Source organism: Crocodylus porosus, unplaced genomic scaffold, assembly GCF_001723895.1.
Source record: "Crocodylus porosus isolate Cpor-Errol unplaced genomic scaffold, CroPor_comp1, whole genome shotgun sequence".
Classification (NCBI taxonomy): Eukaryota; Metazoa; Chordata; order Crocodylia; family Crocodylidae; genus Crocodylus; species Crocodylus porosus.
In genome coordinates, this window is record NW_017728907.1 from 4,099,121 (window position 1) to 4,117,233 (window position 18,113).

The 18,113-nt window shown below is 38.7% G+C and overlaps 1 protein-coding gene across 1 annotated transcript in view; it reads right to left on the minus strand.

The window, feature by feature from the left end:
- The window catches only part of NR5A2 (nuclear receptor subfamily 5 group A member 2), a 118,982-nt gene that overhangs the window by 26,328 nt on the left and 74,541 nt on the right, over positions 1-18,113 (minus strand). The window contains exon 6 of the mRNA XM_019530685.1: positions 16,212-16,359. Coding sequence (XP_019386230.1) covers positions 16,212-16,359 — 148 coding nt within the window. The remainder of the gene's footprint in view (positions 1-16,211; positions 16,360-18,113) is intronic.

Genomic DNA, 18,113 nt, shown 5'->3' on the forward strand with positions numbered 1-18,113 from the left:
GTCTTTTCCAGCTTCTTTCCTTCATCCCTCCTTTTCTTCTCTCTATGTTCCCTTGACCCCTTCCCCCACCCCCAACACCACTGATGTCCCTACTTTTCATCTGCTACATTTTCATCATTCCCTCTCTGTTTTTCCTTTCCCTGAAATTCCTGTTTTTGGTCTCCTTCACTTCTCTTGCTTCCCTTTTCCTTTCCTTCTACTTATATTCATCCCTAATCCTCCCACTCTTAATTTTCCCTCTCTCTCAGATCTGTTAGTTACCTTCCTTCTTTCTTCACTAGAATGCTATATACCATATTTACTCAAGTATAAGATGAGTCCTAAACATAAGATGCCCCCCTCCCCAATAATTATGGAAAATATATACATTTGTTATAAAGTTCTAGGTATAAAATTAAAGTATGGGAGGTTTGTCTTGAATCCCTGTACCCCACACTGCTACAGCAGGGAATGCACTGGCTGGGGAGGAGGGGTGGGAGGGGAAGTGGCCCCCTTGCCCTCTGCCCCACCCACTTCTTCCTCCTGCAGCCTTTCTGCCCCCCCACCTATATCCCTCATCCCCAGCTCCCCACAGCCTCTGCCCCTCCCCTGGCTCCTGCCTGTCTCTGCCTCTCCTCCCCTATTCCTCCAGCCTCTGCCCCTTCTCCCCTGTCATTACTGTCAGACACTGCTCAGACTGCTCCAGCCCAGAACATAGCCTGTGGAAGCCCAGCCCTTGCCTAGCCATCAGCAATGTTTGCACTGATGATTGCAACACAGTAGTATTGGCGTTGTTGATTGGTCAGACAGGGGAAAGAGTTTCCATATGCTCTGCACCTGACAAGTCGGGAGGGAAGGTGGGGGGGGGGAGGGGCAGGAGGCTGCTGTGGGTCTGACTTTGGCCCCTGCCTGGACTCCTCCCTCTGCTTCATGTGCAATTATAAGATGAGTGGCTTTCCCCCCATGCTGATTGGGAGAAAATTCTCATCCCGTATTTCAGTAAATAGAGTAAGCTGCTGCTAATTGTACATTCTACCCTGTGCACAGTTCATTTCCTTTCTTTCTTGAACCTTTTTCAGGTCTCTTCCTTCACTCCTTTCAGGTCACCTATTTCAGGTCTCCTTTAACGTCTTCTGCTCAGTCTCTCTGTTACAACATGAGATGTTAGCATTCACATTGATCATCAGTGGGGTGCAAGAAGATGGTGCTTAAAAATGGCTTGCAACTCTACATTGGTTTTTAGCACTTCCTCAGCTCAGTGAGACAAGGGACATCTGAAGGGGATTTTTGACATTCTCTGCAGCGTGGATAATGGTCAAGTTTATATTACTTTGCACATAAGAAGCCCCAGTTACTAGGTGTTGGATCACCTTGGCAGCCATGGCTCTGATTCCAGCATGGTCCAGGTTTTACTTATGGTAGATTATTCCACATTTCATATGAGATTATGCAGATTATCTCATAGATATTTGCAGAATTTAGTGTATCCACTTATGATTGATCACAAATTAGTATTTGTAAATAAACCAGCAGCCAGAGCATCTCCCAGGAAGACTGAGCCTCTGTGTCTGCTGGCGCATGCTCCTGTGGTGTGCGCCACACCACTTTTTTTTGCTACCAGGATTTCCTGGTAGCAAATTTTGCCCCCATGCTGCAAATTTGCAGTGTGTGGCATGTTTTAATGTGCAGGTGTGTGGTTTGTGGTGCTGCAAAGAGGTTTGCAGTGCCACAAACTGCATGTGCCTGCATGGTTGGATCTGGCCTTGTAGTTTTTAGCCTAGGTGTTGTCAAACACCTTTCCAAGACTGGAAATGTCTAAATATTAAGTTGACTGGCATTCTAAAAAGGCAAGAGAGAGATAATAATGGGAAAGAGATTATATTTTATTTGCAGAAGATACTGATTGGCTTGTGAAATCTCCATCATCTGGACATAAAGGAAGTAATATAAAATACAAATATTGCTGGATACCCATGTTTCTAGTTACTTACAAAATTATATCTAAATGTGTGACCTAATTTTATTTTAAACATCTAATCCTTTTGTTATTTGAAAATCTTTTAAAATACACATATGAAGAATTGGCTAAGGAAATGGCATGTTTATTGTTTCATCAAAAACTTTTTGCCCTCAAGGTTTTCAGCTGCCAAAGCAAATGGTATACATGAAGCTCTACTAACAGTCCAGGGCTAAGATCACATCTGATGTAATTCCACTGAATGCAGAGGACTTCTATTAGAAATGAATTCATTGTACCTCATCAAATAAAATCAACACAAATGCATACTGACTTATTTAAAATCTCTACATGATTTTGATTTAGTTTATTTGTTAGAACACAAGAAACCATAAAACAGGAGGCAATCTTCAGAATTCTTTTGAGGACTTTTTTATTTGTGACTCTAAAATGCAGGGCTGGGGTGAATTACAAAGGACTGAAAAACAAAAGAGACAGTATGCCTCCTAATCATTTATCATAATTTATTAATCTCTTCCTTTCACAAATATTGTTCCACTAAAATATTAATAATATAGTTTTGTAAGAGATATTAATAAGAAACAGATTTGGACTCATTCAGTAAAAGCAAGTAAGAGACAGTTGTTCTTCTTTTCTATTTCTTTTCAGTTGATTATATTGTGTTTGGAAACTAGCATCGAAGACTGGATTAAAAAAACCTGTCAGCTTGTCAAATAAGTATTTTTCAGGAAGGAAAAAGTAATTTATTACAATTCTCACTCCATACATCATCATTTAGCATCCACAACAACTTCTGGAATCAGGACTCATTTTCAATTATTTGGCTTTTTTTGCTAGTTATGATAGATGATGTAAAAGGAAGATGACTTGATTTTTTCCTTAAAATGGATTTATAAAACTCAAGTGTAGCAAAAGAGAAAGATTTTTTTATACAGAAATCCACATGTGTAGGATGCCAAAGCTCAGGTATAAACAATGATCTTTTAAAGGGTGCATTTTCAGAGGAGAATGCCCTGTTTTATGTTCTGATTCAAAGTGGAAGGGGACTCCATCAAAAATGCATGTAGCTAATTGCCAAAGGAAAACACCTTCAACCCCAACCTGAATTAAAAACTTTTAATCTGATATTTTTATATTTTTAACTGTGGCTATTCGTTATTTTAAATGATGCTATTAGTTTTATTCATTTACTTATTTATGGTAACATATTCAATTATATAGTGGCTTTCATCCAAGCATCTCACTGTTGCTCAAGAAAGTGGGAATTGTTATTTTAGAGATATGGTAACTGAGGACTAATGTGAGACATATCTGAAGTCATGGGGCAATGATAAAGTCAGGAACAGAAATAAACCCTTGTTTTAACAGACTGGAGAATAATGCTTCCTTCAAAAGACAAAATACCTCATAACATTGAGTTAATCCTAAATGTGTTTTGGTCCAGTGTAAACTGGATGAGAGAGAGAGAGACAAAGTATAAGCAAAAGTAATGAGTAAAACATCTATTCCTAAATCAGCAACACAGAAGGGTAGTTAAGCAGCTTGAGATGGAAACAAACACCTGATTGCCCTGAAGACTCCTAAGTGCTTTAAACAGTCTCCCTGTCTCCACTTTTTAAGTGTCAGGCAGTCACTTATGGTGTGTAGCCTGATGTAGTGCAATAGTAAGTAGCTACACAAGACATTGAAAATGTACACCCATATGCAAACGTACTGTAGAAAAGCAAAAATTAAAACTGTGCTAGGCCTGTTCAGCAAATATCTGGAACATTGTGGAATTTGAGGATGCATGATTATTTTAAATCACATAATACAACCTGTCTACAAAATGTTGTAAACTATTGCCATTCAGTCTGCAATCTTACAGACACGCAGTCCCATTGATTTCAGTAGGATTACATGCAGTAATAAGTACCTACAAGTACCAAAGGCTTTCATTATACCACATTTCAATTACCGCAGTTATCTTTTTCTCTGTTTTTGACAAATGATGTTTTTGCCACATTGATATCTATTTAGAATGCTGCTCCAAAGAAAATTTTTCTTTGCTTTCAACTTTCCCAGTTGCTTTGACTGTGCAGTGGGTTAGCTCTTCTCTCCCGCATCGAGCATAGACTGTTTGTCTTCTCTTTCAAGGCTCTTCACTGCCTATATCTACTAGCTTATCAGTTTTCATTCAATATCTAGAGGCCATCTCCTTCCTTTGCTTGCCCCATGATACCAGCCTGCATAGCTCACATGCTAAATTTTCAAACAAGCACCTTTGTGCTTTCTCCCATGCTAATCCTCATTCTTGGGAGAAGTTCCCTGTAAGCATCTGCAAGACCTCTTCATTGCTCTTCAAATCCCTTGTTAAAACTCTCCTTTGCAACAACGACTACAGAAAAACAGTCAGGCTGCTTGTGTGCAGAGAGTGTTGCCAAATGTCTTGGCCAGTTTTGTTTCTTTTGTACTCCTTGCCCTGTATCCATCTGCTGTCTCTTGTCTTATATTTATACTGAATTCTTGGGGTAGGGACCATTTTTTTTTGTTCTGTGTTAATGCACCACCTAACATACTGGGTTCCTTGTCTGACCAGGGCTTCTACTTGACACATGAATTGCAATTGCAATTAGTAATTGTAATTAGCTAATCACTATAAAAGCCACTCTATTCTGAGCAACTAGCTTGATATGGTAAATGGTGTCTCCTTACTAGTGCAAGTCACTCTCACTTTACATTCCCTGATTTTTATTACCACCCTATCTGCAGAATTGTTCATTTCTAAAGTCACCTATGCTAAGTACTGACAGTTGAGAAGAAAATGCTATCAATGCTGCAAGAGTCAAACAAGATAAATATTTAAGCAGAAACAATTATTTGGAAAAATATTCTTAAATAAATGGAGTTATTTTTTATCTATTTCAGTCAGCTGTAATCTAATAATAAACCATATACCATATTCACTCCTTTCCTTGTTATAAATATATATAAATATATATTGATTAAGTTTAAACTCTGAACTTCAGAATGAGTTATATCTGGTCATTGCTAAACTGCTTTGTTCACTAGGAAAAAAAACCCAACACCTATTATACTGCATTTAATTAAGACAAGCATCAGCTTTATGTACCATTATTTGCTTCTGCCAAGTCTCTATGGTATAAATATTGAACAGTCACATCTCCTGAATGCTAATCAATCTTTTCTGAATTCCAAATGATTACATAAATTTTAGGAAATGTTTTTCTGCCAGAATTATCCTCAGATGCATACATTAGTTATATATTAGGATCAAGATATGTGCATCCATTTGACAAGTATACAGAAGGTTATTTTTCTAAATTAGAATATCATATGTGGAAAGTTAGAAGCTGTGGCTGAATGCTAATAACACTGAGAACCCCAGGATATTCCTCTTGCTTATCTGAGTTCACTAGGTACAATTTTACTAATGCACTTGGGTAACAATATGTGATGAATTTATTACAAAGACTAAATCCTCAGTATATTAGACCAGTTATAAAGAGGCATTTACAAACTGTCAAAGATAAAACAATTAATGTACAGGGACCATGTTGCTCATTCTATTTAAAATTACTTTACAATCTAAGAACTTTCTGTTGCTTTCAGTAAGAAAGAAGCACATTTGCAGCTATGAATTTTGCCTTTTGATGTATGTGTACAAGTGATTCTTATTGAACTTCATTAGAGACTGGCATTGGTTTTGAAGGGCAGAGTTTATCCCACAGTACAATTAATTTTAACCACGTAGCATCCGATTTTGGACAAATGTTCCTGGGTAAATGCAAAGTACTGATATTATCACTGGTGAACCTCTAAGCTCTCTAACATAAAAAGCTATTGTTCCCATTTTACAGAAGACAATCTAGATGCAGAGACAGTATATGTAACTTGCATGCATCTACTGAAAATGTAACTTCTGGAAGTAAGTCTTTTTGCCCTAAGCTTCTTTGTACTATTTTAAGTTCCCATTTTTAAAGCTTTTTTTAGGGGATTGTCCTTTTAACAGATGAAGTAGCAGTTTCTACCAGGAAGTGCAAATGGTTTTATGTAATACATGCAGAATAATCTCTGAGAAGGCTGCAATAAGGATCTGCTTGTTGGCAGCTATTAGGTACAGATTAGTTTCTGTCTAATTCCATGATTTTGTTTTCTGTTCCCTCCTCAAACACCCTTTTCCTGAATGAGTCATATGACTCGATTACTACTTGTTTCATTCTCCCAATGGCCAAGCCCATGTATCCTTAGGCCTTGTTACCCTACTACAGACCAGTTCACATTTTTCCTTTACAAACTACTTGTAAGTATACTACTTCCAACTGATGCTCTTAAACTGTGTTTCCCCCTTCAGCCCAGAAGGGCTAATTAACTATATAATGTCAAACAACCCTTAATAACAGTAATACAAGTGACTGTATATGAACCATACTGCTTAGCACAGTTCACTGGTGCATTCTCTGCTATCTTTTGTCAATTTGTCTTTAGAGCACAGGTCCTTTCTTTTCATTAAGATCTCCTAGCAGTTGATGCTACATAAATAAATAATAGTTATGATTAATAAAAATAGTTTCCCAGCTCCCAACACCATAGATACCTAAGCTTTTGAAACTAAAGAAAAAGTGTTATTACACCTGGTGTTTCCAAAAAATGTTGGAGCACAATAATGGTATCTTGCACACTCCATCTGGACTCTAATACTACAGAGAATCCACAGACAGACATAAGAGATAGCTAACATACTTCCCTCTAGCAGAAACAAGGTACATCTCTTATGGACAATGTAACATCCAGGCTGGGCGAGTCACAGTCATCTCTCCATGTAACACTGTGTCCTGTTTGAAAACTAAGGCTTTCTTTGCTTTGCTTAAGTAAGACCCCATTGTTTGCCATACATAATGATTAAACGTTTACCATTTCTACAACTCCCTGTTGTCTCATGTTAAGTGAGATGTGAGATCAATAGTTGCTCTGCAATTATTTGCCCATTGATAAAGCCTTCATTTCTTAAATGAAGTACATTTATCTGTGTCCTGACAGTGATAAGAGAACAGTACCAGTCAGTTGCTGCCTATTCTAGCATTAAGCTCCACAGACAGACAAGTGGCTGGACATGGGGCAAATGATGTCTAACTTTCTTCCTATTGGCATTTTACTTTACAAACTGGTCTGATGGAAGCTTTGACAAATCATCTTTGCTGAGTTCTAATAATGAAAGCTAACAGGACAAATGGGAAGTTTTGGTACAGGGAAAACCATAGCTAGATTTTAGCTTCAATGATGGGACTGTAAAAATCCTGGACATAAAAAAATAAAGAGTTGTATTGCACCTGAAAACTGGAGATAATAGAAACCCAGTGAGAATCTTACTTACCCATTAAAAAGACCATCTTAAATTAGTCATTTAGCTAATACAAACTGAAAAATTAATTGGAACACTTCTTTTGCAGGAAGACAAGTTAAAGGATAAAATCTTGGTCCTACTGACATCAGTGGTAAAACCCCTTACTTCAATAGGCCCAAGAATAGGGGAGTGATTTTTACCTATTTCTGTTTTAGCAATAAACACCAAGATAGCCATGTTGTTTTACCCACGAGCAGAGAGGCAATTAGCCATGTTAGACTGAAGTAAGGAAGAAAGCAGTGCAGAGATACGCTTCTAGACTAACTAAATCAGAGATGCATAAGCTTTCATGAGCCCAAGCTCTCTCTCTCACATAAGTTGCTGAATGGCTTCAACAGCCTTTCATTTGCTTTACCAATAGGATTCCCAAGGATGGAGGACAGCTGGTGGAACCATGTAACAAGTAATGATTATTTAAGAAATTCATCATGTGAGATTCAGGTACTGGCAGTCCTTATTTCAGTTAGTGGTAAGTTGCTTAAACTCAACAGAGGCTGCCTGAAATGTTTTTAGTGAACTGCAGATGATCTTTGTTAACAATCTGATAGCAAGAAAGAATTAAGTCCTAGGCTCACTTAGATACTCTCTGGGAGGATAGAGATCATCTTTTTGAGAGCCACAAACCTTCTGCCTCTGAAATAACTGGATCCGAGTTAGCTGTTCTTATCTAAAGAACAGGGCAATGTCTTTATCACAGCATGTGTGTGAAGTCTTGCTTTGCTAGGCTTCAAGAATAAAACTTGGAAATAGATTGATTGAGGTGAAGATCCAAGCCAATTTTTGAAGGACCTTGGGGTGAGGCCTTGGGGTGAGGCTTAAAGAATGACTTTGCCCTCATGAAATATAGTGTATAGGGGTGGCTGTAAGGGTTTGGATTTCTCTCATTCTCTTAGCTGAAATAATACCCATTAGAAAAATAAGTTTTAATTGACAGGTGCTAAGGAAGGAAGGAAGATCCAGGGAACTACAGGCCAATCAGTTTGACCTCAATCCCTGGAAAGATCTTGGAAAAAGTGATCAAAGAATCCATCAATAACAGGCAACAGAAGGCAACATTCTGAGAGATAGGCACCATGGCTTTGTTGAGGGTAGGTCTTGCCTGACTAACCTAATTTCCTTCTATGGCCAGGTGATGCATCCAGGGACAAGGGAGAAGAGGTTGTTATATATTTGGATTTCAAAAAGCCTTTGACTTGGTCTCCCATGATGTCCTCATGGTAAAATTGGGGAACTGTGGCCTTAACAACCTTGTGGTCCAATGGCTGGGGAACTGGCTCCCTGGTCAGGCCCAGAGAGTGATAGTCACTGGAACCAAGTCAACATGGTGCATGGTGACCAGTAGTGTCCCTCAGGGTTCAGTACTCAGACCAATACTCTTCAATATATTCATTAATGATCTGGATTTGGGTATCAGAATCAAACTGGCTAAGTTCACAGATGATACCAAATTATGGGGAAGTGCAGTCACGCTAGAGGATAGGCTGGCCATTCAGGCTGACATGGACTGGCTCGCATGGTGGACAGATCAACATTTGATGACATTCAACACAGAGAAATGCAAGGTGCTCCAACTTGGGAGAAAAAACCCACATCATACTTATAGGCTCACTAGCACCACAACTGAAAGAGACTTGGGGGTCATGACTGACAACAAGATGAACATGAGCCACAAATGCAATGCTGCAGCTGGCAAAGCAAATAAAGCTCTGGCTTGCATCTACTGATGCATCTCAAACAAGACCCAAGAAGTCATCCTCCCACTCTACTCAGCTTTGGTGAGGCCACAGCTAGAGCACTGCATCCAGTTCTGGGCTCCATGCTTTAGAAAAGATGTGGAGAAGCTTGAAAGAGTCCAGAGGAGAGCCATGTGCATGATCAGAGGTCAAGAGAACAGGTCTTATGAGGAGAGGCTGAGAGGCATTGGACTCCTCAGCCTGGAGAAAAGAAGGCTCAGGGGGGACTTGGTGGCAGTCTACAGGTATCTAAGGGGTGTGCACTAGGACCTGGGAGGGCAAGGGGTTGGACCCAAAGATTTAGCAAGGTCCCTTCCAGCCCTAATGTCTATACGCAACCTATGAAATCTATGGGAAAAACACAGCAGGTTGCCATAGATTCAAAGCTGGGTCTCTTCTTAATTTACTGAGGATGAAGTTGTGGTATCACAAGAAGGCTCCCTCACAGATGGAAAGGCATAAGTGAGGCCCTCTAAAAGTCTTGACTTTTTGGAATGGGATATTGAACTGGAGGATAATTAGTGGAGAAAACTGCTAAAGGTATCCTGACAGAGCTGATGGAGAGTTGGAGGTTATCTTGCAGATCAAGAAGGTGGACGGCTACAATGGTGCTGTGATATCTCAAAGATAGGTTGTCTCTTTACAGAATGGAGAAGATGTACCCCTTGTCTCGTCAGTTGAAACAATGAATGGCAATGGTGTTTTTCTCATCACTTGAATAATATTCATGAAGGGTACCTTTGGGAGAAGCTGAGGGTTAAGTCTGCGATATAGATGGCTGCTTCTATGTGGCCTGTAATTGTGAGGCATGTCCTTACTGGTGTTCTGGGTTATGTCTAGAGCTCTAATGTGGTTTAAAATCTTTGTTAAGGTAATTTTTTAACCTGACATCTAAAACTGCCCTTAATGCTGTGGTCTGGATGAATATCAGGGTAGATTTCTTATTACTGATGTTTAGCCCCAAGGATGAAATTGAGGGATAATTGATAATAGTCAGTGACCTATTTTGGGGAGATCTCCCAAATCATACAATTGTCCAGATGAGAGAGAGCCTGAATTCTTTGGAACTATGGCTAAAACTTTAGAAGCTATTTGGACAGGAAGGCCTAATGAGTTTCTGTTGGTAGTGAGACTCTTACCATGAACCTCAAGTATGGTAAGGGGTGGAACAGATACAGATCTTAAAGGTCAAGAGTCACAAAACCAGCCTATAAGACCTAGGGAAGATACTAAGGAAACTAGGCTGACTATGCATAATTTGAAATGACAAATAAACACAAAGGAATCAGTGCTCACCCTGGTGAAAGCAGAGACACTGTTAGCTTAAAGATCATATCTTTGGGGCCCTCCAGTAGAGAAGACTTAAAGGTAGCTAACAAACCACGATGTCTATCAGTAATGTTAGTCTATGACCAGTTCCTTGTGGCCAGATGGTGAATGCTAAAGGTTTAACTATTGAAAAGTAAACTAAGCACAATGCCAGCTTGGAACTGGAAGCTATGTAGTCCATGTGGGTTGAAAATAACTTGTCAGTGCTGGTCTGCCCTTTGGTGCCAAGGTATTTGGTGATCTGCCTTGGTGTCAAGGCATTTACAGAGCACCCTGGGCTCATGGCCTCATCACCTATCCTTAGTTACACTACTGCTGTAATAGGACACGTCTGTGATTCTTGGTGGATGAGGCCTGAGGAGAAATGTTGCATTTCACTTAGGATCGGTAAAGGCAACCTGTCCCTGGATCTTCTGTTATAGCAACATCTTTTCTCCTTTCTTATCACTTACTGGGTGCATCTACACATGCAATTAATGCCCCACAATAAACTCCAGAGCTGTTTTGAGCTAGGGGAAACTGCCCTGGGTACAGGGTCTAGACATGTGCCTGGGACAGCAGCAATTGGAGCTGGAGTGGAGCAGGTCCACCGCTGGCTGAGCTGACCAAGAACAAGTTATGCCCATGGACAGTGTCTACATGTATGTTTCAGCACAGTAAATTACTCTCCTGTAAAATAGAACTGTACCCAACATACTATTTTGTGTTGGAGTTAATTAATTGACTGCACCCTAATACTGGCGCATGTGTAGATGGTGAGGAATGGGGTCTGTACCGGGAGGAGGAAGAGGAGTGGAAAGTTTAGCCATAGTTAGCAGACTTGTTTCAGGCTTCTCTGAGGTGGAGGTGAAGGGACTAGGATACATAAGTATTTCCAAAAGGGACAACTTAGGTTCTGCCTCCATGTTCTTAAGATTCTTTTTAAAGAAACAGTAACCTAAAGAGCAACTTTCTTACATGCCTCTCGCCCAGGAAAAGAAGGTATTGTTTAGGTCTTCTTTGTATATAATGGAGTCAAATGGCAGGACATTCTTGAAGTCTAGCGGTGTTAATTTTGTTGTCATGATGATGTACTGTACATCATGAATTACACCTTATAGAGGGGAATACAAGTTATCTAATTGTAAATATGGCACTTTCTGGATTCATTTTTTCATAGCCACAAGAAAAAAAAAGTTAATTCCTACTACTGAATGCTGGAAAAACTATATCTATATCAGGCAAGGGTCACATATACTTCAGTGGTCTGTCTTATATTTGTGGACTGTCAGAAGGAACAGAGTGGCAAATGAGACTCTCTCCACTCCTTATGCTTTGTCTACACTGGGCATGTCTACATGTGCATATTAATGTGCAGCAATGAACTCTGGCACATACTGTGACAGAGTTTATTACTCCTGGGTACTGCATTTACATGTGTGCCTGGGACTGCAGAATATTGAGCTGTGTCAGAGCGGCCCTGGCTGGCAGAGGGTCTGGGGGGAGGTGGGGGAAAGGGAGAGCCTGCCAGCCTGGGGCTGCTCCGGCTTGGCTCAATGTACTGTAGAGGGGCTGGCTGGAGCACAAGGTGCTCTAGTGAGGGGCTGGCTGGCAAGCAGCCCCTGTGCTGAAGTACCCTCATGCCCCAGCCAGCTGGGTTAGTGTCTACATGTGAGTTGCTACACATGAAAAAATTCTGCAGCAGGATAGTACTTGTATTTACAGTACTAACCTGCTGCATGCAGTGTTTATTAGTTTTCTGTGGCCTAATAGAACCTCACGTATAGATGCTGAGATGTTTACTGTGGAGTTAATTAGGCAACTCTGCAGTAAACATCAAGCATATATGTGCTCACTGGCTACAAGGGTATATAAGTACAACATCGCCACAACAGACATTGATATTCAAAAACATCTGAACTTGCACATATGGGTACATATGTACCTATGGTGGAATCTGTGTAGGCAGCTTTGGGAAATAGACCTAAGGGTCAATGTAAAACACCCCAACCTAAGCTTTTACATACTTTTATTTATCTTTAGAATTAGTTCAAAGCATTTTGCTGTTACAAGTCTTTTGGTGTGCTTTACTAATTGATAACTAATAATTTACTATTTGAATTTCAATCTAGACTGCACACACCAAATTTGATTTAACTTTCATTTGAAATAGAATTGCATATACTCTAGGGTCTTATGATATTTTTAGTAATGTTTATTATATATTTTATCGTGTGATTCTATTCATTTACTTTGCTAATCATGTATGGAGTGCCTATGTTCTGAATTCTGTTTTACCGACAAAAATGAGCTATAGGCTTTGTACTGAAGTGGGTTGCAATCTTATGAAAAGAAGACACTATTCATTAGAAATGGATGACATATCTTAAGGATACAGAAATACTCATAATTGTGAAGTTATAAAAAATACAAAATTAACTATGAGGATTATTAACTATGAGCTACCATTGAAAGGCTTTCTGAAAGAAATTTATTTTCAGTGGGGATTTAAATGAATATAATGAGAGCATGAAGATCTAATTGGTTTGATTAATATTAATGCCATTCACATGCTTAGAATTGGAGAAAGAAAAATGTATTTTGGGAGTCCTTTCTATTATAGTAAAACACATATGTGCTTATTATAGAAAGGCCATTCAAAAGAGGTCATCTGTCATTTAGTTACCAAAATAAGTGACCCTTTTTTAAAAACTTCTTTTGAAGATCTGGCTAACAGTCTGCTCATGCTAAAATAAATGACAACTCTTCCACTTACTTCAGCAGGACGAGGGTTTGGTTCATAATGTCATTAGAATTTAAGCAGCACTGACTGATTAAACATTTCATAAGTGATGATACATACCTGATATCACTTATTGCATCAGAGAAGCCCATACATGGAATTAATTTTCCTTAAAATAAATATTTCTATTTTACTATTGTTTTCCCACTCCATTAAAAGACTACAGTCCTCTTTTTTTTATTTTTCCCCTTCCTTAAGACCTGGCTGTATCTGCCTATGCTGAATGAGTTGCAAAACTTGTAAAGGCGCTGATAAAAAAAAAAATGCTCACTGAAAACCAGATTATTTTAAAGATACTAAAATGCCTAGAGATGAAGTTAACCACTTGGTGGTATTATCATAAGCACCTAACTCCCATTGATTTAATTATGGATTCAGCACTTGGGTGCTTTTAGCAATACCACTAGGTACCTACCTGCAATTTAAGCACTCCTGTACCTTTAGAAATCTGACCCTTAAACACAAACTTTAAGTGTGCCACTAATCTCATTACTGCCAGCAGGACTATTCATAGATTGGAAATTAAACCTATAGTTAAGCTTTTAGGGCATCTATGCTTATAACTTCAGTTGTCTCCCAATTCCCTTTAGAATATCAACCTTAGTTGCACATGTAGGAATGTAACTTTCTATGAAAATTATTAATATTTTTCTATTCTATTCTCTGTAGGCTAACATGTAACCTAAAATCATACAATATGTAATAGCACTTTTAAACATGACTATAAGCTAGGGTTGAATTTGGTCTTGTGAGTTAATCAGCTTCAGCAGTACTGTACCAGTCTATGGTACAACATTTTTGTGCACTGATTTACAACTTCTTTAATTTCAGTGGAATTGGTCCTAGTTTACACTAATGTAAACAAGAGGAGGAGCTGGATTCTTCGAGGTGTCAGATGCTGCTCAGTGGTGTTGTGAATCCTCAGCTCATTTTGAAGCCAGGCTCAGTAGCTTGCACAGAGATGACCTGAGTAGAGTGCAGGGCCTGGGGCAAAGCAGCCTGTGTGGGGCCTCCCTCCCCATCCCCTGGCACACTTACACCAGGGACTGAAAGCCCCAGCACACTGGATGCAGTGGGAGCAGTGGTGGCCAGAACTTGCTGCTGGAAAAGGAACCTACTGGGTGGGTGGGCCAAATGTCAAATGCAGCAGCTGTGTCCACTTTGCCCAGCTCTGTGGGGCCCCCCAAAGTGTAGGGCCCTGGGTGGTTACCCCGATTCTCCCCCCACAGGGATGACTATGACCTTGAATAATCAGGGCAACAGTAAGCATATAAAAAGAATAATTCCTAAACGTACTTGAAGAGATGATTGAAGTGATGACATGAGAAGACTTCTTAAACATGAGCATTTGCCAAATATAATTCAGTTATTCAACTAATTTAGAATACTACTGAATGAGGTGAATCTCTCTAAATACTGGCTCAGCAAAAAGCAATGTCATCTTAGACATCTTTGACACTGTGTAATAACTTCAAAACATACTGTACTGGAGTTAAAGAAATGGATTGCTTGATGTCTGCCAAGCTAATTCATAAGATAATTGTTAATTCTGCCAAGAAAGGTCTTCTTTTCCTTCTCTGAACTTGATTAGTGGGAAGAAACCATTTCCCAAATATGAATGATATGTTGTGGTTAGCAAATAAATTGCACATCATCCATTCTTGCAATTTAAAATGTACACACCTTTCCTACAGTTACTGCTGTTGTCTTGTTTGTATTTAGAAAAAAAATCTAGTTATCTTACTTATCTACACATTCTGCATGCCATAAACCACTGAAAATACTCTTTAAGGTGCTTATATTTAAAACACTTTGATTTTCGATAAGTATTGTGTGTTAACTTCAAGAAGCATATGAAATGTTAAAAGTTATTGTGAAAGTAAGGATAAAAGTCTACTATTTGCGCTGAAGACCAATCATTCATTCTTGAAATTGATTTATAATTTTAATATAATTATTCACTGGTAGAATTTTATGTTGGTAGAATATTTTTTATTTACATAAGCTTTTGTAACTGAAAATCAAAGAAAAGTGTGTTAGTAAATTTCATCATTGCTGGTATTTGTTCCTTTGTTATATTTGTCTCAGGTCTGCATTGGCTACACAAAGAAAATGCCCTTTGAAATAAATGGGAGTTTTGACTATGGAGGGATTGCTGGATTTGGCCTTATTTATATTTTTAAAGTCTCCTCCTTCAGCTCTCTGCCAATAATAAATTTTCTAGGTAAAAGTTTATTTAAGTCAGCATTATGAAGTCAACAAAATGCAAACCTAAAATAGAAGTCAGGCAGAAAAAATAGTTCTAGTGAAGTCAATAAGAATCCATCTCCCTAATCCCTTTTTTATTCCAGGCAATGGTAATTTTTCTTGACTGATTCATTGAGAGCACTGATTTAACTAATTTGTCTTGAATAGGTATCTTTCCTATTCTAAGTCCTTTCTACTTGTACAAAACAGTTTTTAAAGGCCATTTCCTAGATAGATCTTTCATAAAACTACAGTCATTCATTTGCACTGTAATAGTGCATTTCACTGTGCTTTTTAAAACTATTAGTTACATTGTTGATTTATATGTTGCAAAAGTGACAGGATATGCTAACAAGACTGTTTATACTTGCTATCTACACTCATCTAAAACATGCCTATTTCACCATCCTTTTCTTTTGTAACCATTCCCTGAAATTTAGTAGAGGAATAAACCTTTGCCCCTAGATTTCTGTAAGAAATAAAAAAGCACATATAGAAAACATAATGCTCTATTAGATTTTATGGGTTTCAGGAGTCATGTCTATAGAAACCTATTTTCATCTTGCATACAGTCTATAGCATTTCCTAAAGGTGATAATTCTATAATAATCCCCGGATAACTGCCAACCGTATACATCTATTTCAGAGTCTTATTTTGTTTTTCATTGGAAAAAATCACAAAGCCTAAGATTTTCAACATATGTAAAAACAATTAAAATATCAAAATTAAATGATGCATAAATAAAGGGATTTACCTACCTAAACTAAAGAGCACCAAGAACTTGAGACACACAAACTCTCGTAGATCAAACTGAAGGGAACGAAGCTTTGCTACTAGTTCCTGTGCATGGCTCATAAGGTTGTTGAGGGTGGCTCCTGCTTGAGATGCTATTACAGAATAATCCACCTGTAAAAAGAGTAGCACATTTCTCTCTGTTTATCATATTCACATTTGCGTCCACTTAGAAATTTTCAAGTCATCTTATGCAACTGAGAGATCCCATGAAGAAAACATTTCCTATTAAATGTAACTGTGGAACCAAATCAGGAAGATTTTATTTAGAAGCATAAATTTTAGCACATCATTGTACCTTCACAGTTTTTTTCTTCTAAAGCATGTAACTTATGGCATGTAACATCATCTTTGAATACTGTGTTCTTTAAATTAAAATTATCGGACAAAATATTTTATTCAGCTCCTTCTTACTGAGCTAATCTCACCCATCTGTTTGCTGTATCTGTCTTTTGTTTCTCCCTCTCATTTCAATCGCAAAATTTTTTAGGGGTGAAGACTCCATTTTCCCTATGTGTATATACAGTGCTCGATTCCTGAAAGGGACTTCTTGGTGCTGTAGTAATATGGATTCTTGTTTACTGTTTTCAGTAGCAAACACTGTGGCTAAGTACATGCCACATGCCTGCAATGGCTCAAGCCAGGAGCAGGGGACAGTAGTGCATGTTTCCCTGCTTGGCTGTAGCAGACAGCTTGGGCCAGGGCTAGCCCACCCATCCTGTGAGGGGGTGGAGTGGTTGCAGGGGAGTTGCAAAGCATCCTGGAATGCCAGGGGACCATGAGTGAACTTGAATCTGGAGGAGATATGGGACAGAAGTTCAATAAACCAATTTAAACTAAATTAGTTAAGTTTGATACTACATCCATCCAGGTTTATCATAAACCAGTTTTGGCCATTTTGAAAGCAGTTTATGTGAACTGAACTTCTGTTGTGTTACAGATTTGAACCAGTTTCCAATGTGTGTAATTTCTGTAACTAGCTTTTGAAACTATGCACGAGTAGTATTATAGGATGAAACTGCACACTCAGTTTAGGAGGTATTTCCATGTACTCAATCTGGAGTGAAATTCCCCCAGAAGTCACGTGTAAGACCTTCTTTACTGTGGAAACCTTGGGCGTATCTACACCATGGCTTTACCTATGGGTGAGGGGCTGCAAGCAGGTTCTGCCTACCCTCTCCCATTGATGCACTTCAAACTGGAAAATGTGCTGAGGAGGCTGTTTTGAAGTCATCTGTAGCGACTGGTCTTAAGCATGTCAAAGACGCTGCCATGTGAGGTATAGATATGCCACTTTGGTAGTCTTGTTTAGAGGATTTTGGTAGATTGCAAGAGGCCTGGTCTAAGTTTATTTTCCCAGAAAGAAGCAGTCATATTCAAGGGTAGTAGTCTAATATGCTGGAATTTGTACAAAGGGTCCATGAACTGAAGGCACACCTGTAGTTCCAGAGAAGTCTCTGGCGGTGAGGTGGTTCTTTTTCTATCCCTACACAAAATCCATTGGAGTCCTATTGACTTTGGTGAATTCCAGTCGGCTTGATTCTTCTCATAGGAATAAAGCAGGAATGAGGCCAGTCTTATTCAGAGCACAGAAGTGAATGATACAACTTTCTTAAAAACTCTTGTTTGGCTCAGAATTTAAAAAGAATAATTACAAGACTGAGAACCTGCCTGATTTCATATGGAGAAATAAGAGTTAAAAGGGTTAAAAGGAACCTTTATTACACACATGGTTATATATCCTTTTCCTTTATAATGCTTGGTGTTTATATGTTATTTATCATAACCAAAACTTTGAATATGCATTACATTTATTAAATGAAGTCAACTGTGCATGAAAAATTAAGATGTTTGGATGAATGTCAAGA